Source organism: Python bivittatus, unplaced genomic scaffold (assembly GCF_059951505.1).
Source record: "Python bivittatus isolate LINGU-HERP-01145 unplaced genomic scaffold, Pbiv_v1 ctg000330_np1212, whole genome shotgun sequence".
Taxonomy (NCBI): domain Eukaryota; kingdom Metazoa; phylum Chordata; class Lepidosauria; order Squamata; family Pythonidae; genus Python; species Python bivittatus.
Genome location: NW_028277058.1, coordinates 39,725,639 through 39,749,135, shown reverse-complemented (window position 1 = coordinate 39,749,135; position 23,497 = coordinate 39,725,639). Strand labels below are relative to the sequence as shown.

General features: G+C 43.3%; 1 protein-coding gene across 1 annotated transcript; it reads left to right on the top strand.

Moving 5' to 3' along the window:
- Nucleotides 1-1,577: 1,577 nt before the first annotated feature.
- MCM5 (minichromosome maintenance complex component 5) lies at nucleotides 1,578-17,501 on the top strand. The gene is made up of 17 exons (XM_007428784.4): nucleotides 1,578-1,725; nucleotides 2,455-2,628; nucleotides 2,808-2,934; nucleotides 3,494-3,622; nucleotides 4,987-5,159; nucleotides 6,011-6,166; nucleotides 6,543-6,709; nucleotides 7,146-7,317; nucleotides 8,501-8,612; nucleotides 9,624-9,767; nucleotides 10,206-10,271; nucleotides 11,248-11,424; nucleotides 12,066-12,178; nucleotides 12,816-12,944; nucleotides 14,145-14,287; nucleotides 15,137-15,264; nucleotides 15,920-17,501. Exons 2-17 carry the CDS (start codon nucleotides 2,462-2,464, stop codon nucleotides 16,019-16,021), a joined length of 2,205 nt encoding a protein of 734 aa, XP_007428846.1. The 5' UTR covers nucleotides 1,578-1,725; nucleotides 2,455-2,461; the 3' UTR covers nucleotides 16,022-17,501.
- The last annotated feature ends 5,996 nt before the right edge of the window (nucleotides 17,502-23,497 follow it).

The following is a 23,497-nucleotide window of genomic DNA, read 5'->3' as shown; positions in this document are numbered from 1 at the left end:
ATTTGACCAAAGTAGTTTTCATGGCTGCATACCTGGCATCCCTAGTCCTAGTCTAACACTTTAGTCACTGCACTGCAGTGCACCAGCCATACAAGTAGTGCTTGCTTAGTGTACAATTGGGACTGGCAACTCTGTCGCTAAGCAACGCAGTCACCAAATGAAACATCATGTGATTGTGATGGACTTAGGACATCACTTCCCATTTGGTTGTTAAGTGAGTCACCACAGGTCATTAAGCGAGACATCATGTGATAGGGACTTGCAATTTTACTGCTGGTTTCTCCATTGACTCTGCTTGTTGGAAGCCAGCTGTGAAGCACACAAATGGCGATCATGTGACCATGGGATGCTACGATGATCGTAAATGTGAGGACTGGTTGTAAAGTTACTTTTTCAGCAATGTTATAACTTCAAATGGTTGCTACACAGGGCAGTTGTGAATCAAGGTCTACCTGTAGTAATTTGCTTAAATCAAACTGGCCAAGCTCATGCAAAACAGTCATCAATTTATACAGTCATAATGGCTGGTTTTGCAGACCAAACACAGCAAACCAAAAATTCAGGTAGAATTTTACATGGGAAAATTCCATTAAAAGATTGCAAGGCATTTTCTCACTCTTTTGCAGTATGAGATTTTTAAATTGTCCATATAATATAATATAATTGGAACACTTTCATTGCTGAATAAGTGTTCTGATTTCCTAGGAAGTATTAAAAGGCTTCATGCAATCACACTAGGTAATTTGTGTAGTTTTGGTTTGGCAAGGAAGAGGTAAAGTTATAATTGTACTTATAACTGCTATAAAGAAGATCGGAAGCCACTTCTTTGTATCTTTTTTTCTTTTCTATTTTACTTTTACTTTTTTTCCTTTCCTGCACTTTTAACTTTCTCTTTGCTTTCTTTTTCTTTCTTGCTTTATATTAGTTTGTATTAGTTTTTATCTTTTTACAAAACTTTTAATAACATTATTTTAAAAAATTAAAATTGATGCTCACAATTGCTTGATAGGATTTTAATACTGTATTTTTCAACATAAGGTTGGCACTTGAAGAAACACTGGCCTAATATATGTGTAACAGGCAGATACGTCTCTCCTATTCTGCTTTCCATCTTTTCCTCTCCCCCCCCCCCGCCCAACATCTCTTTCTTAAGGACAGTAGCAAAACAAAATCAACAGGTGTATCTTCTCACACCTTCTAGGTTGGAAAAGGAAAGTTTTATTTGCACGACTACCTTCTTACATAACTATCAAGGGCAACAAGCCCACACAGGAACCTGACAGCAGCTTTCGCAAAAAATTAAACAAGCCAAACCCCTCCCATTTCTGCCCGCACCTGCCATTTTAAACCTCCCTTCCCTTTTTCACTCCAAGTAAGAAGTTTGGCGCCAAAAAACCTCCTCTAGAGGACGGCTGACCAATTCCGTAAAGGAAAAGTTGGTAAAGAGGCGGGCCCTGATTGGTGTCGCCTCCAATCGCTTTCAGAGTTTGCTGCCGCCGTTCTCTCGCGCCCTGAAAGGGTGAGCTTAAGCGACCGATATTTGAGCCAATAATTTCACGCCCCACTGCCTTTGAGCCAATGACAGCGCGTAACGCGTAGCGCGTGACTGCCGGCGGACGAAGAAGGTTTTTTTTATTACTTTTTGCCGCGAAAACTTTTCGCGGGGTTCTGGCGAGCGACTGAGACGTTCTTTGTAAGAAGTTTTCTCTACGGCTGGGGAAGCAGGTGAGGGGCGTTGGGGTCGGGGGCGCGTGTGAGAGTTTGTATGCTTTAGGAGCGTTGGGTCGATCTTGGGCTGCTGCTTAGCCAGAACTCGCGGGAGGGGATCTTCATTAGCGGCCATCATTTCTCAAAGAATGTTCCTCCAAACGTTTCTTGTACATCCGACGGTCAGCTTTTGCAGCCTGGTGCTTTTGAGATGCGTTAGGCACAACTCCCATCCTCCCTTGCTAAGTGTGGTAATTTATAGAAAAGTCACAGATGGCTGAGTCGAGTAGAATCAAAGTCGGCTGGTTATAAATTGCTTAAATAAAATAAATAACGCACGTTTCAAAAAAGGACAATTCCTGCCTGCAATTCTTCAGCTTAAAACCACAAGGCGCCCGTTAGTGATGCTGAATTACAGCTCCCATCATTCTTCATTTGGCCCTGGTTATTGGGAACTCTTGCTTTGCAGCAGATCATAGACTACCCACTTCTGCTATAGAGAAAATGATATAAAAGAAGAGGCTGTCTTGGATAATAGCTGTACGGTAATGAAAGGTAAAACACTTTGCACGTGCTTAAGAGCACTGTTTCCTGTTGTTTAAACTGTTTGGATCTTTGACTTAATTATAATTATTGTATGTGCTGCCCAACTTCCAGCAACTCTGGACTTAATTTAAGTTCTGGAAGCTATGTTTGTGTAATATACCTTCTTGGTATCTTTCAGCTCCTTTCTGTTTTTTTTCATAGAGTCACCATGTCTGGTTTTGATGACCCTGGGATTTTCTACAGTGATAGCTTTGGTGTAGACCCAGGAGCAGATGAAGGGCAAGTTCAAAAGTCCCAGCTGCAGAAACGCTTCAAAGAGTTTTTAAGGCAGTATCGCGTTGGAACAGACCGAACTGGCTTCACCTTCAAATACAGGTGCCCTTTCTCTGTAAACTTAAACAATTGTTTATAGCTTCTTAAGTTGAAATACCTTAGAGTGTTGGTTAGTTTATCAGAATAAGCTAACTTGCTTTAGAGTTCTACCACTATGTGTATTTGTGAATTTTATTCCAAATATATTCATTGTTCCCTTTTTTTCCCCACCTTGTTGGAAGAGATGAGCTCAAGCGTCATTATAACGTGGGACAATACTGGATTGAGGTGGAGATGGAAGATTTGGCAAGCTTTGATGAAGATCTGGCAGACTACCTATACAAGCAGCCTGCGGAGCATCTTCAGCTGGTATATGCAGGATGGGAGAAACATATGGGAGGTTGCATTAGATAATGGATGCTGCCTTGTAGAGATTCAGACTGCTGGTTCTTCTAGCTTAGTATTGCTTACACTGATGACAGCAACTCCTCTGGATTTCAAACTGGAATCTTTTATAGCCCTACATAGAAATGCTGACGATTGACCCTGAAGCTTTCTGCATGTAAAGATTATGCTATATTACTAAGCTATCCCCTTTCTGTCTTTTTAATGTATAAATATTCCACAATATTACTACTAGCAACGCCCTATTCCAGAATTCTCCGTTATTTCCTTCTCATCTCAGTTGTTACTTTTCCAACTGAAACTGAATGTTCTATGATTAGACTACTTTTTCAGCTATTTTTGCCCAACTGGGGCTTTTTTTCTTTTAAGATGTACATTTGCACATATTAGAGAGTACATCCCAAGCCTTTTGACAGCCTCACTTAGGTTCTGTTGTCGTTGGTTATTTGCCACTCAAACATCTATCAAATGAAAAGAGAATGCCTCCATTCCTATGTTTTAAGCAATTTCATTTCTTTCTCAGCTGGAAGAAGCTGCGAAAGAGGTAGCTGATGAAATAACGCGTCCTCGGCCAATAGGAGAGGAGACTCTTCAGGATATTCAAGTTATGCTCAGATCAGATGCCAATCCGTCCAACATCCGAAATCTCAAGGTGAGCTGGACCCACTGCTGTGGAAGAAAACTGCATTATAGCTTTGAGAGAGAGAGAGAGTTAGTTAGTTTAGGAAATGAAAAGCTTATTTCATGCTTAACAAGATTCTGGAAGCCCAGCTAGATGACACAGCCTAGTCAACCATGGCTGATTTCAAAAAGCTAAACAGGGTCAGACCTGCTTAGTATTTGGATAGAAAGGTCCCAGGAAACTGCATATCTGTGGCCAGGGATGTGTGCAGGGTATGGTGAAAAAAAGTCAAAATGGCACCCATGAAGGTACGATCAAAGTTCCATCCATTTTTTATGTGCATTACACTTAAGAAGGCCACTATCTTTATTTTTTGACCACCTCCTGCAGACATGCCTGTTTGCAGCTTAGATTGAGAAGTTTAAAAAAAACCTGGAAGAAGCGAATGGCAAATAATTTCTATGCTGTGTCCAAGAAGAAAACTTCAAGTTGAGAAGATACTCAATTTCAGGCTATTTTTTAATGATTCAGTACAAATGAAGCTGGAGCTGTAGTTTTGTAGAATTCATGAAGGTTCCCTCTGCATTTGCCAGCATTGATATAGTATTGTAATACAAGTCTCTATTAGCTTAATTTTGCCAGTAAAATATAATGATTTGTCTTTCCAGTCTATTGGTTAGAATTTCTTTATATTGGTGGCTGCCTTATGGAATCTTTGTAGCTATGATCTACAGTACTAAGTTTACTCTAAGGTTGTTGTGAAAGAAAAGCTGTATCAAAGCTAAGGCAATGCCAGCTTTCATCTCAACAAGTTGGACGCTTTGTGCCACAAAAGTGACACTTATTTACCTCGTGATTAGTCATTAATTGCAATAAACAATACACACATAACTTCTTGTGAAGGCAATTAATTGCCGCAAGGGGCCTCACAATCACTTGCAAAAATCAGAAGAGGCAGTCAAAATAGCTGACTAGACACAATGGAAGAGGCTTTTGTGCATGCACAGAACCTTTTTCTGGTTATTCCAGATGTTGGAGTAGGTTGCTGCAGATGGAAGCAGTGCAGGTGCTTCACACTTAGAAGCGAAGGGAACTTTGTGGCTTCAGAAAGCAGATTCAGAGGGACACTTCATTCTGACCATTTAAGTGAAGACCCCTTCAAAGATATATGTTCTTAGGTTGTAATAAATACAGACTTAAGTATGACATGTTTGTTTTTATATGCTTTATTCTGTACTTTTTGTACCTTCTACAAATTGGAACATGACATGATGAAAAACTTGTAGTCACTGTGGAAGACAGACTTGGATTTCTGGATCTTTGGATGTTCTGTGCGTATGTTTTCTTTGGCAGTTTTCATGATGGTTGTAAATTTTTCCTTGTTTGTTTTGAAGTCTGAACAGATGTCACATCTGGTGAAGATCCCAGGAATCATTATTGCTGCAACTCCTGTGAGAGCCAAAGCAACCAAGATCACTATCCAATGCCGCACTTGCCGGAATATAATCCCTAACATAAGTTTGCGTCCAGGCCTGGAAGGATATGCTCTTCCTCGGAAGTGCAGCACGTAAGCAAATGGGTTACAGTTCCTTTCAGGTTTCAGTGGAATTTATTTTGATTAGATGCATGATTATATTGCTTTGCATTTGTTTGCAGCACACGCCTATGTGTACTTATTCACTAGCAGGCCCTACTGAATTTAATTAAAATTATTCTCAAATAATTGGCATAAGATTGTAGCCTTCATTGTGTTTGTTTCCTTTCATTAAAGGCAAGGTTGGGCAAATTTAGGCCATCCAGATATTTGGACTAATTCCCATTAGCCCCAAGCAACTTAGTAAGGCTTTATAAGAGTTCTGGTGGAAAAACATCTGGAAGATGCTTGCTTGGTTAAGACTATATAGAGCTTTGAAAAAATCAGAACAATTTCCTAGAGAAAACATGCAATTTGAACCTCATTGAAGTCAGCACAGATCAGTTAAAACCAGTGTTCTCCTGTACACCGAAATATTAAAATGTTTCTAATAAACCTCGTAAATAGAAGAAATATTTGAACTCTGAATCCCCAAAGAAGGTGACATGTATAACAAAATTCCATCTTTATGCCGTACAGTAATGAAATCTGAGACTGAACACTCCAACACTGGTTAGGGAGGTGGCTGGTGTTGTTTAAATCTCTAGTGGCCAACTATTGCAAGAATTTGGGTTAAGGTTTGGTGGATGTGTGGATTCCATTTGCATCCGAGATACCCAGATTCAGAGTTTGTCTTAGATAACCATGGGCAAATTTGGTACCTTTGAGATTAGTATTTCCAAAATTTCTATTATGCTAGATTCTCATAAGAGTGATCAAGACAGACATTATAAAATAGACACTATGTTCCCATATTACCTGCACTCTCTTTCCTTTCACTTCAGGGAACAGACTAACCTAGCAAAGTGTCCTTTAGACCCATACTTCATTGTTCCAGACAAGTGTAAATGTGTGGATTTCCAGACACTGAAGCTTCAAGAGTCTCCTGATGCTGTCCCTCATGGGGAATTGCCTCGGCACATGCAGCTCTACTGTGACAGGTGATGCCTCTTAATTCTTCAGCAGGACAGGGCTGTGGTGCAGCAAACAGACTCCATGCTTTGCTAGTAGAAAGACCCAAACACAATCTGTTGTATCCATGGTTTAAAAGATTTAGATGCTAGTCTGATTATTCATTTTCACACTTAAGACAGAATTTGGTTGTTTGAATACATAAAATGGAAAACAGGATTTTATAAAGAATTCATGGGAATAAATACAATTATTAGTGGCTCCTGTCCATGTTACATGGTGCTCAAGGCCTGTGTGAGCAGGCAGCACCTGCTGTTGGCAAAATCCATATGCAGTGTTCAAGAGCTGCCCTTTTTGTTCCAGTTTAAATAGCTTTTTCTTCCATCCTTGCTATATATTTTCCAGATATCTGTGTGACAAAGTTGTCCCTGGGAACAGAGCTACCATCATGGGCATTTACTCAATCAAAAAGGCAGGCCTCACAAAGACCAAGAGCCGGAGCAATGTTGGAGTGGGCATCCGGAGCTCCTATATCCGTGTGGTGGGAATCCAAGTAGACACCGAAGGCTCGGGTAAAGCTTTAATTTGGAAGCTTGGGACTTGTGTGGGATTTTGAATAATGCCGTACTTTACTATGCTCCTGTTAATTTGATCATCTGCTAGGGAGCGTACTGGCCAAAAGAGAACTTGTTTTATGTTGACCTGTCTTGTCTATACTACCTTGCTAATGTAGTGCATAACAGATTGAAATAAATATTAATCTGGGGGCCTAAGACTACTTAATACAAATGATTGGGAGTATTTATCAAAACAGTCATGCTGTCCAATGTCAATAGTACTTTGTTTAACCCTAACCCTAACTGACAAGGTCATACTGACAGTGTAAGATGTATTTCTTAGAATTATATCAGAGCATCATTGCAAACTAGGCTTGGCATGCTTATGCTTTCTCTTTCTCTGGTGAGAGAGACTATTCCAAAGTTTCAGTATTGGTCTCTTTTTCCCTAGGGCGCAGCATCAGTGGCTCAGTGACTCCTCAGGAAGAGGAGGAGTTTCGGCATTTGGCTTCCATGCCCAATGTTTATGAGATGATTGCCAAGAGCATTGCTCCTTCCATCTATGGTAGTAGTGATATCAAGAAGGCAATTGCATGCATGCTTTTTGGAGGCTCTCGAAAGAGGTATTGACGTGAAAGGCAAAGGGGAATATCACAAGGAATGCAATTAGAAAAAAGTGATACAGGCTTTTCTTTCTTCTGTCTTACTGTGAAGCAGCCTTTTTATATACTTCCTTGCCTTTATCATTCCCAGGAAAGAGAATAAAGTTGTTTATCCAACAGCTATCTTTGTTGCTATCTAGTGTTTTCTTTCACTGAACTAGAATGGGAGGGAAATAGTATTGATACAGCTGCTTCATCTCCAGTTCCCATTGGGCTTTGATGCTCTTAATAACTACTCTTAGGCAGCCTCTAAAGGGAAAAATGTCTCAAATAGCAAATTTGAGTGATTATTGCTGGCAAATGGAACCAAAACAGTCTTGCTGAGAGAGGGGCATCAGCATGATTGGATGAACACCAAGGTTTTGAATTTTTTTTTCCAATAGTATGACTTCTGTACCTCATTTCCCTGCCCTTCTCCAAACAGCTGAGCAGAGACTGTTCAGTTGGGATAGGAAGTTGAGTAACAACTAGACCACTGGTTCTCCAAGATTTTGGTCTTGGGACCCCTTAACATTCTTAAAAATTATTTTTAAAAAAAGAGCTTTGGTTTATGTGAGTTATAACTATTAATATTTACTGTATTAGTATTAAAACTAAGAAATTTTAAAATATTTGACTTTGTGAACCCCCTGAAGGGGTCTCAGGGCTCCCCAGGCACACTGAGAACCACTGAGCTAGACAATGAAAATGTAGATGAATTGGATAGAATGATAAACTTCATTCTATAATACACAGGTAGTAATTCTGTAGCCTTCTAGATGTTTCTGAAGTAAATTCCCTACTTCCCTTACCATGAGGAGAGATAGCTATTGATGTTAGAATCAGCAACAGCTGGAGGTTCAGAGTTTCCACACCTCTGCTGTTACAGCTTGTAGAGTTCTGGAGGAGTGCATGTCCAGTTGGAATCTCAGGAGAAGTTCTGTTAAGAAAAGTCTGAGCAGATTTGATTTGTGATTGGACTAGTTTTATATTTTTGGGATTAATGAGATGTTAATGAGCGCAGAATGCCTGTTTGCAAAGCTCCAAGCAATTACCCCAGCTGTATCCTAGTCACTTCAGTGATATTTTAATTTGGTAGAGAGTGGCTTTCTAACAAACAGTTCATGTTATCTCTGGTCTCTGACAAATCTCTCTCAATTTACAGACTTCCAGATGGGTTGACTCGTAGAGGAGATATTAATTTGCTCATGATGGGAGACCCTGGAACTGCCAAGTCTCAGCTCTTAAAGTTTGTAGAAAGATGTTCACCCATAGGAGTAAGTAACTTGTAGGGCAATTGTGTACTGAAGGAAACTACAATATATCAGAAATATCTATTGAATCAACAACCAACCGATCCACACACATATCAAAAACATACCATTTTAATTATTAAAATTATAAATTGTCACCCCAGTAGTTTAAAAGTTCAATCATCTTGTTTTCTGATTTTCATTGCATAGACTCTGAATAATGTTGATATTAGAGCCTGTGATATTTGAGAGATCCACTTTTTGACTTGAGTTGTACATGGAAGATTGTATAATATGCTGTGAGGGGTGAAAAGATAAACTTTGGAAAAACTGCTGATTGGAACTGGTGGGTTCTAAGAGGTGATGATATCCAGCGTGGGGGACTGAGTTACTACTTCCAGCTGAGTGATCAAAGACTAAGAAGAATGTAAGTCAGATACCAGGGGATAGGGAGTTTAAGGGAGAGTCCTTAACAAATTTTCCTTTTAAGTCAAGAGTTTTTGCATGGCTAATCTGAGAGCTTGAGGAAATAAAGGCCTTTGTAATTGTAGTGTTCTAAGAAGTAAAAAGTGAAGAGGAGCAGACGGATGTGATACAGAGGGAATCAGTTTGGTGTAGTGGTTAACATGCTGGCCTAGAAACCAGGAGACTATCAGTTCTAGGCCTCTCTTAGGCATGAAAACCATCTGGGTGACTTTGGGCCAGTTACTCTCAGCCCAACTCACCTCACAGGGTTGTTGTGGGGAAAATAGGTGGCTGCAGTCTTAGGTATGTTCACCACCTTGAGTTACATATAAAAAAGGTAGGATAAACAGATAATAATAATGTACAATATGGCATGTTTGTCACATAGAAGAAAGTCAAGGCCTGAAGGCACATTCCAATCAAATGTAAAAGAAACTAACAGAGCAGTTAAACAGTGGAACCATTCCAGAAGTAAGCAGATTTTGCCTCCTATCACTATGAAGCAGGATATCTGGCCTGAGGAATATTTGAGTAGCATTACATGGTCTCCCTTTTTTTTTTTCTTGTCAGGTCTATACTTCAGGGAAAGGCAGCAGTGCAGCTGGTCTAACTGCCTCGGTGATCAGAGACCCGTCTTCACGGAGCTTCTTTGTAGAAGGCGGAGCCATGGTCTTGGCTGATGGGGGAGTGGTTTGCATTGATGAGTTTGACAAGGTACAGATGGGGTGGGTCAGCAAAAGCCTCCATTGTAATGTTGCCAAGAAATGCGTGGGTTTGTATGGGTGTTCTGATTGGGCTTTAAGGCTGGAATAGTACGTTCAAGGCACATTAAGAAGAGGGCTGTGTATAAATATAAGCATTCAGTTGAAAGAAATGGAGAATAGGAAAGCTTATGTGACTCAAAAAAACAGCTGAAGCAAAGCAATTTTCAGAAGTTTATTCACTTAATTTGTGCTGAAAGTGAGCTTCCAACTTATTTATTCAAAATATTAACAACATGTGAACCACAGCTTCCACAAAACACAGCACATTGTTGTTTATTACTTTGAATATTATTTCAAAAACATATAAACTCCAGATTTTAACAAAATGGTATTGTCTTCTTCCCTATATGAAAACCTGGCCTGTTGTTTCTCCTCTCCTTTGAAAAAGATGCGTGAAGATGATAGGGTGGCCATCCATGAAGCTATGGAGCAGCAGACCATCTCCATTGCCAAGGTGAGCTTGTGAGCTCTGAGTAATCCTTACAGTTTCTTCTTTTTTGGTGTATTTCTTCAGTTCATTTACAAATGAATATGGCTTTAAATCAGGGACTAGATATCTATGTCTGACCAAGGATGAAGTTGACTGTGGACCAATTTTGGGGGGGATGCACAGTAGCAAGTAAATGGTACCTAAGCATGAAATGGTGGGACCATTCCACTGACTTATTTGCTGGAGCCTTTTATGCGTTCATGCAAGCTTCTGAAAATCCTGCATAACAATTAGATTCTCAGTTGATCTCACTTGAAGGTTACTGTAAAACTCGCAAGTGAGAAATGCTCCAATGAACTGCAGATCAAAGTTTTTTTCCAGACAAGATAAGGGTCTGGGAGAGAAGCCTGTGGGTCAGATGGGGGATTCTGTAGGCTTTATTTAGCTAACAGGCTGGAGGTTCATTATGCCAGCCTTAAAGTATATAACGAAGTACAGTTCATTCTTATCAGGACTGAATAGCATTTTTGGTGCCAGGGACTGCATTTTTGCCTTTACACTCTGTCTGGATCCACAGAGATCATAACCAGTGACATTACGCGGTCACAACAGTGGACCGAGAAGAAAATGTTGGCCCTTTTTTGTGTCTGAAGTTTTAGACAGGAAGTGGGTGCTTTACAGAGGCTTAAGGTTCCCATTTGGGCCTTTAAAACACTCCTGACAATAGTAAAATTGGTTCAGGTTTTGTGTCGAGAGTTAAGAGTGCCTTGTATGCTTTGGAAGGCCATGGGTTACATATTATATTATAGAACATGATGGAAGAAATGTTCCAAATTGATTTGTATCTTACTCTAACTTTCCATTTTTCTAAACTGTGTAGGCCCAATACAGTAAGAGTTCAGCAAAGAACTTGCATAAGTCCCACCTTTTTGGCTGTACTATATGCAATACTTTAAGCGCTGTTAATATGAGTTTTATCTTTCTCTGTGCAATCATGCAGGCTGGTATCACCACTACCCTAAATTCACGCTGCTCTGTGTTAGCAGCTGCAAACTCCGTGTTTGGACGCTGGGATGAAACTAAAGGGGAGGAAAACATAGACTTCATGCCCACCATTCTATCCCGATTTGACATGATCTTCATTGTCAAAGATGAGCACAATGAGGAAAGAGACATGGTGAGTGGTTTGGATAGCTCAGTACAAGAGGAAGAGGGTGTTTTGGGATTGCAATTTTTTAAAATTGTAGAAACAATGGCACAAAGACTTGATTTTATGAAAGCCTCTTCTCCATTTCTTTTATATATCACAATATTTCCAAAAGAAGGTTAGGTAAGAAATGCAGTTCTCTGGCATTGGGTGTACTCTCTAAGTTCTAAGGAACTTAGCCAATATTTTGCACTTCCTTATAAAAGAAGGCTAACATACAGAAGCCAGTAAAATTTAGTATTTTGCAAATTTAGGTCATTTTGTATTCAAGTGTTATCTCTGCCCTGGAAAATATTATAAAACTGTTTATAAGTTCTACAAGATTAGAAGTCTGTGCTTGCATATTACACTTACTCAAGGTTCGTTTGACCATAGTTTACTCAATCCCTTCTTCTGTGTTCACATGATATAATGACTACGTATGAGTGAGTTCAATAAAATCTGATTGCCTAGCTTGTGACTCCATGTATTATATAAACATACCCTAAAATTGCAGGCTTAAAAAAAGCTTAGCATGCAGAAGTAATAAAGATGTTGTACTAAAGAGAAGTGCAGAAGGCAGTTTCAGTGTTTTTTCCCTTCCAGTAAACTTGTTATGTGTTGTTCCCTAGACCCTGGCCAAGCATGTGATGTCACTACATGTAAGTGCCTTTACACAGACCCAAGCAGTTGAGGGTGAGATTGAGCTGCATAAACTGAAAAAGCTGATTGCCTACTGCCGAGCGTGAGTAAGAAAATTGCAGCAGTAATTACATGGGAAGGGTGGTGGAAACCTTTCAAGCATGCTTCAGATTAATAAAACAAAACTAAAGGTTTAGTTTTGGCCATAGTGATTCAAAAGCTTGGCTGAACAGGTAGGTATTCAGCTTGGTTCTGAAGAAAAAGCAAAATTTGCTTCACTCTGACTTGTCAGCCAGGATGACATTTCAGCACCAAGAATGCCTTCTTTAAAGTCCCCATTTAGTCCACATTATGGAGTATAGAAGAGAAGCCCGCTCAACTATTCTTAATAAGTTTCATGATGCTGTGAGCATATAGAAGATGCTAGAGAAGAAATAGAATTTCATTAAGAAATCACTTTTGAATATGCCATTTTCATTTCATAAATTAAGCAGCCTGCAGATTGAGTTCATATATTGCATTAGGCTGTTCTAACAGTGGTTTGTTTAATAAGCCACAGTGGATGTGTTCACACAACAGACTGAACTACAATATGGCTTAGCAGAGGGTATGAATTTGGTTTGGGACTGTACCATAAGAATTAAATTTTTAAGATTTGGTTAAATGAAATGATCTTGTGTTTATGTGAGAGTTTTTTAACATATCTGCTGATAAATTAAGATTTTTATTTGTTCTCATAGGAAATGTGGTCCTCGCCTTTCTGCAGAAGCTGCAGAGAAATTGAAGAACCGCTATATCCTCATGCGCAGTGGTGCCCGCCAACATGAAAGAGAAAGTGACCGTCGCTCCAACATTCCCATTACAGTAAGGTGAGGGGAAGTTTCTATCTGGGTTCATGGTTAGGAACTAAATAATGCTGCAGAAAAATCCTTCTGTACAGTGTCTGAATCTCTTAAGTGAGTCATTAGACAAAATGGGTCATGTTATTTCTCAGGGCAGTTGTCCAGCTAGTAAGTATACATAAGGATGTGCAAAATGTTCTGTGCACAAACTGTCCCATGCATAAAAGGCTGGTTTGGGGTGGCCTATGACCAAACTGAAGCCTGCATGTCTAGGGGTAGAAGTGGGGATTTGTCTGTGCACAGGACAAACTGGGGCTGTTTTGATCTGTACAGGAGTGGTTTTAGTAGGGAGAGCAGAGAAAGCTAAGAATGTTGATAGCTGAGTGGAGGAAGGAAGATACTGGGAAGACGGGAGGCAGGCAGGGTGATGGGATATACTGCATTAGGATTTTGCAATGGGAAGATGGGGGGAGGGGTGAGTTGACCAGTGAGGATAGGTCACATTAAAATCTGCTGAGGGAAAATGAGGTTGCACACAGTAGCCTTGCTCTACTCATTTCTATTCTGTTTTGTCTGAAATCTGGAATCAGAGCAGTTCAGCAGAACCTTTGGAATGGGAGAGTTTGTTCCAGGTTCAAAACAGCATTTTTGCCATTTCATGCACACTCCTAGATACACATAAATCAGAGAAAGTCTGGGTGAACCTTTCAGACTAACAAATGTTATTAGAAGTCATAAGCTTTTGTGAACTGGAGCTCTCTTCATCTGATGCATCCTGCAGTGTCGAGATACACATGTGACCATTGGAAATTTGGATACAATGGGAACTTGGACTTGCATTAAGGCCACTATTTTATTCTAATATTTTTAGAAAAGTTTTATTGTTCTTGTTTCAGCACTTTTATGACCTCCATTGCCTTGATGACTTAGTAGAAACTCATAAAAAAATCCAAAGTAAACAGGTAGATGTGCTCGCCTTGGTTCAGGAGATTGGGATTATTTCCTAAATTGAAAAGAAGAGAGCAGCTCTGAGAGGTTTGCATGATCTTGAATATGCATGCTGAAATTATCCTTGTCCAAATTTAATTTCCAGTTAATGTTTCTACTGATTTGATGCTTCACCTGTTTTGTTTTGTTTTTAAAGTCTTCTAGTTCCCTTAATCATGGCTATTTCTTCCATTTGTTTTATGTTATTTTAATGGAGTTTTCTTCATTCGTCTCATGCAGGCAGCTGGAGGCCATTGTGCGAATAGCAGAATCCCTCAGTAAGATGAAGCTGCAACCTTTCGCTACTGATGCAGACGTTGAAGAAGCCTTGCGGCTCTTCCAGGTGTCGACACTTGACGCTGCTTTGTCAGGCAACCTCTCAGGTGAGCTTCACCAAGGAAATAAGGTTGCTTGTGCAGCACCAGTGTTCTTTGACCAGAGATTGCTTGGTATACGTGGGTTGATAATACCTTTGGCTCTCAAAGGTAACAGTAGATTGTGTTTTTCAATTTACAGACTGGCTGACTTTTGAAAATTTAAGATTATGAATTGAACCTCGGAGTGCAGGCTAGTGTAGCTAAGAGCGAGATAGGAAATACCTGCCTCAAATCTTCCTGTGAATTTTGTTGGCTGCTGAGAGCCTGTGTACAATTGCGGCAGGGTATAAATGTGATATATAAATAAATATATCAATTTCTGCTGCTCTCATCCCCATCTGTGATACTGCAATGATATTCTCCTTAAGCATCGCCGTAAGGAAAAACTCTGCAGTAATGTATGTGAAATGGCTATATAACATGCTATGTAAATTAGTATTATTGTATGCTATATAAATTTAGTATTGTATGAGTTGCCAAGGTTGAATCCATTTGAAAGCTAAGTTACTAGTGAGATCTTTCCTTTAATGATAGACTTGTTTGCAGACAGGTTTAGTTCAGCAAGATTAGCTGTTAATCTGATTGAAGATTAGCTGCTTATCTGATTGAATTTAAGAAGGGAGCTCTTAGGAGACCAAAAAATGATGTGAATTTTCCACATTTAAACTGCAGTTGTATTACATTCAGTTTTTATTTAAACTCTCTTCCTGACGAAATCAAACAGAACAACTCATGCTGATGCAAAATGTACTGTTGTAAATTTTGACTCAGAGCAGAGATCAAAGACTTTAATGGTATATTTCTATGAAGAAATATGTGTGTCTCTGTGTTAATTGCCATATGCCTCCTCTCTAGGAGTAGAGGGTTTCACTACTCAGGAAGACCAAGAGATGCTGTCTCGTATTGAGAAACAGCTGAAGCGTCGCTTTGCCATTGGCTCCCAAGTATCTGAACACAGCATCATCCAGGATTTTGTGAAGCAAGTAAGTTGCATGAGAGAGACACTTGGAAGTGCTCTCTTAGCTGTTGACAAATCACCTGTGTTGCAGTCCCACAAAAGCAGCAAGAATGAAGAGGTTTATGCATACTTTTTCAGAAGATACAAAACCCCTAGCATGTACTCCCTTGGTTGTCTGGCTGAGTTGCAAGATGTGCAGACCTAGCTAGAGTTTTAGTGGAAGGAAGTGTGCTTCAGCCCATCATAATGCCTGTTCATCACTGCTCAAGAGCAGCTTTTCCTGTCCTTTGACCGTGGTACCCGAGGACTATGGGAATTGATGTTCCACACGTTTGGAGGTTGCAGGGAAATCTGGGGTGTAGGTGGAGCACACAGAATTTCCACTTCCTCCAAGTAGTTGATTACGTGCAATAGAGGGAGAAATAGGCCTGGGTAGAAGGTTTTGTACTTTCATATTGGGAAAGATAATATTCCCTGATAGACAAATCTACTGTGCACAATACAAAATGGAGAAGAAAATGAAGCTGTCTTATTTGCCTAATAGAGAAATTTAAATGTTACATTGTTAATTCTCCTGATTAGCACCATAATTTGTCCATCATTCTCCTTCAAGTTTCATCATTACTTTGAAGTGTATTGGTTTTCACAAAATGTCTTTTCCCCTCTTACTTTCCTCTCAGAAATATCCTGAGCATGCCATCTACAGGGTGCTGCAGCTTATGATGCGTCGTGGTGAGATCCAGCATCGCATGCAACGCAAAGTCCTTTATCGCATCAAGTGAAACACCTGGTTTCTCCTGGGATATTGATTCATTCTTCATGTAATCAGAACTAAGTTCTGAACATTTTTGCTGCTGTTTTCTTACGTCTAACATCTGCAGCACACTTTTCAATCTAAAGAAAAATAATCTGAGGTATTGTCCAATTCTGGTCAAAAGGAAGACAGCATAAGAATACCTCTTGTTTTTATTTGTTGCAATTTCCTTGTTAAAGTGTCACCTTGATATTTTGTTATAATATTAAAAGCTTTTTGTCAGCACTAAAACTTAGTAAGTAACATGTCTGAAACAGAAAGTGTTCTGTAAAGAGTGTGCAGTAAAATAAAGCTGTTAAACAGCACAGAGCTAACTTTCTCTAACTTGTTTCAGCTAACTGCTCCCCCTGAAACACTCTGGAAGCCTTGTTGCTTGGTGTAGTAAAATTATATTGTGATCTCTTGTGGCTGCCATTGAGGTCAATGATAGAGACCCAGGGAAGTGAACTTGCAGAAAACAAAGATCTCTCCCCTGAGAAGTCAAGAGTTCCAAGGCATGTTTACACAACCTGACTTTTGTACCTAGTAGTGATATATCAATAGTAATTAGCTGAGCAACATCCAGTGGAGGAGATCAGGAAACAAATGTATAAAGAGATCTACCAGTGCTATGGCAGAAATAAGTTACTTCCACCGTCACTCTTTCCTTGAATGTGAGATAAGAGTCTTAATGTAAGAGTGTCAAGAGCATAGCTGCTTTTTTCTTCCTGCTGGCTTTCTATGTGCAAGCATGATTCCTTAAGATAAGATGGTGACTATGCATAATTCTACCTTATAGTGGAAATGTCTATCCTGTAGTGCTTCTGACAAAAAAACCTAATTTTATTTTGATTTTATTACATGCTGATTATATTTCCCACAAGAGTGCATAAGAATGGTTCAACTGTTTTTGCAAGATGGGCAACATGGCTTCCATATGGAAATTCAGAGGTGAACCTTTTTTTCCCCTCTCATGCTTGTATTTTCTTTGAAATACAATGCCCATATTATAAACATGTCATTTTCGCAGGTTGATGCTGTATATTCTTTTTTTTTTTTTTAGTTACATGGGGATGCTGGTGGGAGAATAATAGCCAGAAAGGAACTCAGTATGTATGTTTTTGTAATTTTTGTCTGATTTCAAGCTGCTGGCCTTTTGCTCTAACAAAGGCTTTCTCTCTTTCTCCCTAATTTCAGGAGCCAGCAGGGGGTGCTAGAATTCCAAAATCTGCTGGCTTCATGGACTAAGTGAGGGTTCATTACTTTACCATAATAAAGGAAAGGATAACTGGTCGGTAGAGAGACAGCCTAGCCCTGTGCTTTTTCCTCCTCAGTGAAATTATACTGTCTGAGCACTGCAGATAAACCGGTCTTATGGGAATATATAGTTGGGGTGATCTGTGATGGGTGTTGCACCTTCTTAACAAACTTAACTGTTATTGCCTGACTGCTTCTTGGATAAAGGCATTCTGCTGTCACCAGCACTTCTAAAGAACTATGATGTATTTTATATTTACTTTTTATCAAACTAAAGGTTGCCTGATTCCATAGTGACTTGAGCAACATGCAACACTAAAAACAGTGCAAATACAATATAAAGAAGAAATAGCAATGATATCCAGACACAGCAATAAACTACACAAACTAATGTATTCCCATAAGAGGCCCACTAGCTCAGGGCCTGGGGAAAGAAACATGCTTTTAAAGACTGTTCAAACAAAGACAGAGTAGAGACCATAAGTGCTGCAACAGAGAAGACCCACTTCCTGGGTCCCATCTGATGTCACTCTTTGATCCATGGGGCCTGGAGCACGCCAACTCTGTCTGGTTCTACACGAAGGACAGAAACTCCTTTAGCCAGGCCTTATGCCATGAAGGGCTTTACATGTGGTAATCAGCACCTTGAATTGTACCCAGAAGCTAATGAGCTAATAGTGTGGTTCATGAAGCCAGGGCATGCCCATTACTGCCTGTGCTGCTGCATTCTAAACCAGCTGTAGCTTCCGAGTGGTCTTCAAGGGCAACCCCATGTACAGCATGTTTGCAACAGTCTGCATGTGAGGTGACAAAGCCATGAGTGACTCTGAATGGCCCCAGTCCAGGAACAAAGTCTTGATGCACAAGATGGATCTCTGCAAAGCTTCCCTGGTGACAGCTGCCACCACCTTTTCAAGCAGGAGCTTTAAGTCCAGGAAAAACCCCAAACTGCCTACCAGTTCCAAATAGGGAGGTGCACCCCCATTCAGGAGTAAAGATGGACATTCTGTAGGACAGGGTGGTCCAAATATTCACAGCCACTTGGTTTAAATCGAAGAATAGGATGGGTAAATGGTTTAACTGGAGTAAATGCAGAAAGAGGAAATTCACTAGGTGATGCGTGTTAATATCCTTCCAATCTATTGCAATTGTTATTTGACTCAACGAAATCTGGGTTAAACATTTCATCCATAATGCCCTAGCTAGACTGAGTGGCTATGGATATTTGGACTACCCAGTCCTGTAGAATTTACATCCAGCTGTAGTACGGTAATACATTTATTATTTATTTATTTATTTATTTTATTGGATTTCTCTGCCGCCCATCTCACCCACAATAGGGGACTCTGGGTGTCTTACAAAAAACATTAAAACTATAAATACATCTAAAACACATAAAACATCCAAAATTTAAAACAATACTAAAGAAAGGAAGATCCAAGGAGATGGCAAATCAAGCTGTGGAGAGCTGGCCACTACGGGGCTAGCCATCCCCCTGCTTGAAGTATTCCCTCCCCACCCCAGGCCAAGTGGCAGAACCAGGTCTTCAAGGCCCTTTGGAAGGCCAGGAGTGAGGGGGCCAATCGCACTTCTGGGGGCAGAATGTTCCAAAGAGCAGGGGCTATCGCAGAGAAGGCCCGCCTTCTGGACCCCGCTAGATGGAATTCTTTTACTGAGGGGGTCTGAAGCATGCCGTCTCTGTGCGATCGGGTGGGACGGGTTGAAGACATAGAGGAGAGGCGGTCCCTTAGGTAACCTGGTCCCATGCCATGTAGGGCTTTAAAGGTGATAACCAACACCTTGAATTGGACCCAGAAGCAAACTGGTACCCAATGCAGCTTGCAGAGCAACAGTGTTACATGGGCCCTTCTTGGGGCTCCAAAAATAGCCCACGCAGCCACATTCTGGACCAGCTGTAGCTTCCGGATAGTCTTCAAGGGTAGCCCCATGTAGAGCGCATTGCAGTAGTCTATCTGGGAGATAACAAGGGCATGAATGACTGTTCAAAGGGCATCCTGATTCAGGAAAGGGCGTAACTGATGCACAGCCCGAAGCTGTGCAAAGGCCCTCCCAGCCACGGCTGCCACCTGCTCTTCAAGCAGGAGCCGTGAGTCTAGGAGGACCCCCAGATTACGCACTGGGTCTGTCTGGGGTAGTGCCACCCCATTGAGCACCAAAGATGACAAAGTCCCAGATACAGAGGAGCCATTAACCCACAGCCACTCCGTCTTACCAGGGTTCAGCCGAAGCCTGTTGTTCCCCATCCAGACCCTCACAGCCTCCAGGCGCCGCGAGCGGGCGGTCATGGCATCACTTACCTCACCAGGGATGGAGATATATAGTTGAGTACCATCAGCATACTGATGGTACCTCATCCCATGGTGGCAGATGATCTCGCCCAGCGGTTTCATGTAGATGTTGAAAAGGAGCAGAGAGAGAACCGAACCCTGCGGCACCCCACAAAGGAGGGGCCAAGGATGGGACCTCATGCCCCCTATCAACACCGATTAGGATCGGCCCTGAAGAAAGGAGGTGAACCAGCACAAGACTGTGCCGCCCATCCCCAACTCCTTGAGCCGTCCCAACAGAATACCGTGGTTGACGGTATTGAAAGCCGCTGAGAGATCAAGGAGAGCAAGGATGGTCGCACTTCCACCATCCCGCTCCTGCCAGAGATCATCCATAAGCGCGACCAATGCCATTTCTGTCCCATAACCAGGCCTGAAACCTGACTGGAAGGGGTCCAGATAATCCATTTCCACCAGAACCCTTTGGAGCTGTGAAGCCACCACTTTCTCAACCACCTTCCACAAAAAGGGGAGGTGGGAGACTGGACGAAAATTGTCCAGTATGGTAGGATCCAGGGAGGGTTTCTTGAGGAGGGGGTGCACCAACGCCTCCTTGAAGGCGGCCAGAAACACTCCCTCCTTCAAGGATGTAGTAACCATTGCCTGGATCCAACCACATGTCACCTCCCGAGCTGCTTTCACCAGCCAGGAGGGGCATGGGTCAAGATGGCAAGTAGTGGCCTTCACAGTCCCTAGGACCCTGTCCACTTCCTTAGGAACAACAGGATCAAACTGTTCCCAGATAACTGAGTAAGAACGGTCCCCTGGTATCTCCCCAGACCCTGCCCACACTCGGAGTCTAACTTGGAATGAATCCAAGCGACTGTCCTGCAGATGCTCTGAAAATTCCTCCGCACAGCCCTGCAAATGAACCCCCACACCCCCCTTGCCAAGGAGGGACCTAGTGATCCTAAACAGGGCCGCTGGGCGGCATTCTGCAGACGTGATAAGGGCAGAGAAGTACAGGCGCTTCGCCACCCTTACCGCCACAATGTAGGCCTTAACAGCGGCTTTAACCTATTTTCAGTCGGATTCAGTCTTTGTTTTCCTCCAGCGGCGCTCTAGACGTCTCTTAACCCTCTTCAGCACCCTCAACTCCTCTGTAAACCACGGGGAGTGTTGGGGCTGATGTGGCAAGAGAGGTCGCATAGGCGCGATCCTGTCCAAGGCCCCAGCCGCCTTCCTATTCCAAGCAGCAGCCAAGGCCTCCGCTGGACTGTGCAGCAGGTCCATGGGAATATCCCCCAGCTCCCTCTGAAACCCTGACGGGTCCATCAGGCGCCGGGGGCGGACCAATTGCATGGGTCCTGCCTCCCTGTGGAGAGGGGTGGCATAGGAGAAACTCAGGGTCATCAGGATGTGATCTGACCATGACAGTGGGGAAAGCTGTAAATCTCCCCTCAAATCACTTTGCCATTGCTCCAACAAGAAAATCAAATCTGGCATGTGGCCACTGTCTCGGATTGGGTCCTGCACCATTTGCGACAGGCCCATGGCTGCCATGGTAGCCATGAACTCCTGAGCTGCATCCAAGGACCGCCCCAGGGATGGCAGGTTGAAGTCCCCCAGAACCATAAGCCTGGGGAACTCCACCGCCAGCCCCGCAATGACCTCCAGCAGCCCAGGCAGGGAGGCTGCCATGCAGCAAGGAGGCTGGTACAATAACAGAATTCCCAACTGTTCGTGGGAGCCCAACCTAATGAACAGTGTCTCACAGCCAGAAACTTGTGGAGCAATGCCCCTGAAGGCCACTAGAGATTCCCGGATCACAATAGCCACCCCTCCTCCCCTGCCCTGGCATCTCGGCTGGTGCCACACCATGAACCCAGCCGGGAACATTTCCGAGAGGGGCAACCCCCTGCCTGGGGCCCAGCCAGTTCTCGGTAATACATGCCAGGTCAGCCCCCTCCTCAGCGATCAAGTCAGATATGAGGGGGGCCTTGTTAACTGACCTGGCATTAAGCAGCAGCAGCCAAAAGCCAGGGCCCCTGCAAACCTGCTGACCAGGACCTGGGAATGAGCCAGGAGGGCCGGAACACACCACCAGTGAGACATACTGGGGGCGTCTTCCCTGAAGATGGCCCGCCCTCCAGCTCCCGCCATAACGTCCCCTACCCATCACCACCTCGATGGTGTAGCCCACGGCATAGCCCCTGGGGGTTCTGGGCCCAAATACCTCCCTACCTGGACCTCCTGGGCTCCCAATCCGAGGCAAGGGCTCCTCCTTCCAACCAGTCATCCTCATTCAGCCCCAAACGCTCACCAGTGAGGGGGGGTCACCCCAGTGTACCAGCTCACGCTCTCAGCGCCGCCAGGACCCACCCCCACCAAACCATACACACCCCCACACCCTCTGTCACCCTGCATGACCTCTCTCACTAGTCGGCAGGGTAGACACCCGACTCACTCCCTCACACCTCCCTCACACCTCACACCAAGGTGAATCCTAATATCCTCACATGCTGTCAGACTCCCTCCTAGACTCTCACTCCCAGGAGGGAGTCCCAGACTCACACTGGAGGGACCCTGCGGTTCTCCACTGGCCCTGGGGGGGGGGGGCTTAATGGGGGTGACCAGTTTCTTAATCCCCAGTTCACTGATCTTAGAACCTGGGCTATTGGCGTCGTCTGCTGTCCAGCTGGTCCCTTGTCCGGCTGCTCTTCTGACACCAAACACTCCTCCTCCACAGCCAGACTACAAGTCCACTGCGGCCTCGGCCCCCCCAACCTGCCCAGAATCCTTGCGCCAAACCACCAAGTCCCTCCCTGAAGTTCCCACATCCCTGGAGTTTGCTGCGTTGTTCCAGGGCTCACTAGGACACAAAATGGAGTCCCGGGGTCGATTGAACCTCGCAGCGCTGCTCCAGGGCCCCCTGGGGCTCGCCGTGCCACCTGAGGCTTGCTGGGTCTGCTGGGCCTGGGACCCGGAGTGCCGCGCTGGGGTCCATTGTGGTTTGCCGTGCCGTACTGGGGCTCGCCGGGGCTTCCCACGCCTTGCTGTGCCACGCCGCATAGCGCTGCACTGGGGCTCACCAAGCCTGCCGCAGTTTGTTGCAACCCTTCCGGAACCGCGGCGTTTCAAGGCTCGCCGAAGGTTGCCGCCCATGCCGAGGCCCGCGAGGGCTCTCTCCGCCGCGCCAAGACTAGGTGGGCTCTGTGACTCGTCGCATTGCTCCGCTCCGGGGGCTCAGCGCACCATGCAGGGACCGCGCCACGCCGGAGCTCGTCTGAGGTTCGTCCAAGGCCACCACTCCCCGCTGCGAACCACCACGCTCTGCTCACATCCTGCCGCTCCATCCAGGGGTTGCACCCGAGTCCGAGTTAGGAACAACCATGCAGGCACAAACATATAGACTCTAGTAGACAGCCTACAACTCTTTGGGTCGTCCTTTGTCAATATTTACTTACCTAAAGAGATAAACAGAATGACCACGGGCGGGCAAAACAGTGGGAGCAGGAGCAATTTCTGACTTCCTGCTAGCTTCCCCATTGACTTTGCTTGTGGGAAGCTGGCAGGGAGTGTCAGAAATCACAATCACGTGATCGCAGTGGTACAGCAGCACTGCAGCAGTCACAACTTTTCCAATACATCTGGTCTGAATATCCTTGAAATTTCAATTCCATGGGAGTCATGGCTCCTGGATTTTGGATGCATTCTTTAAGTTTAGCCCATCTGAAGCACTTTGCTTCAGAATTGTTGCCCTATGATGCACTGTTTTGGCCAATTGAAGGTTACAGAGTTTTAGTAGTATATAGATAGAGTTCTTCAGAACGCTGCATTAGGCAAGTTGCTACAAAAACAGGGATATATGGAAAAACCTGACCCTCCTCCTTCCCATTTCCACTATGATATGGTATGTA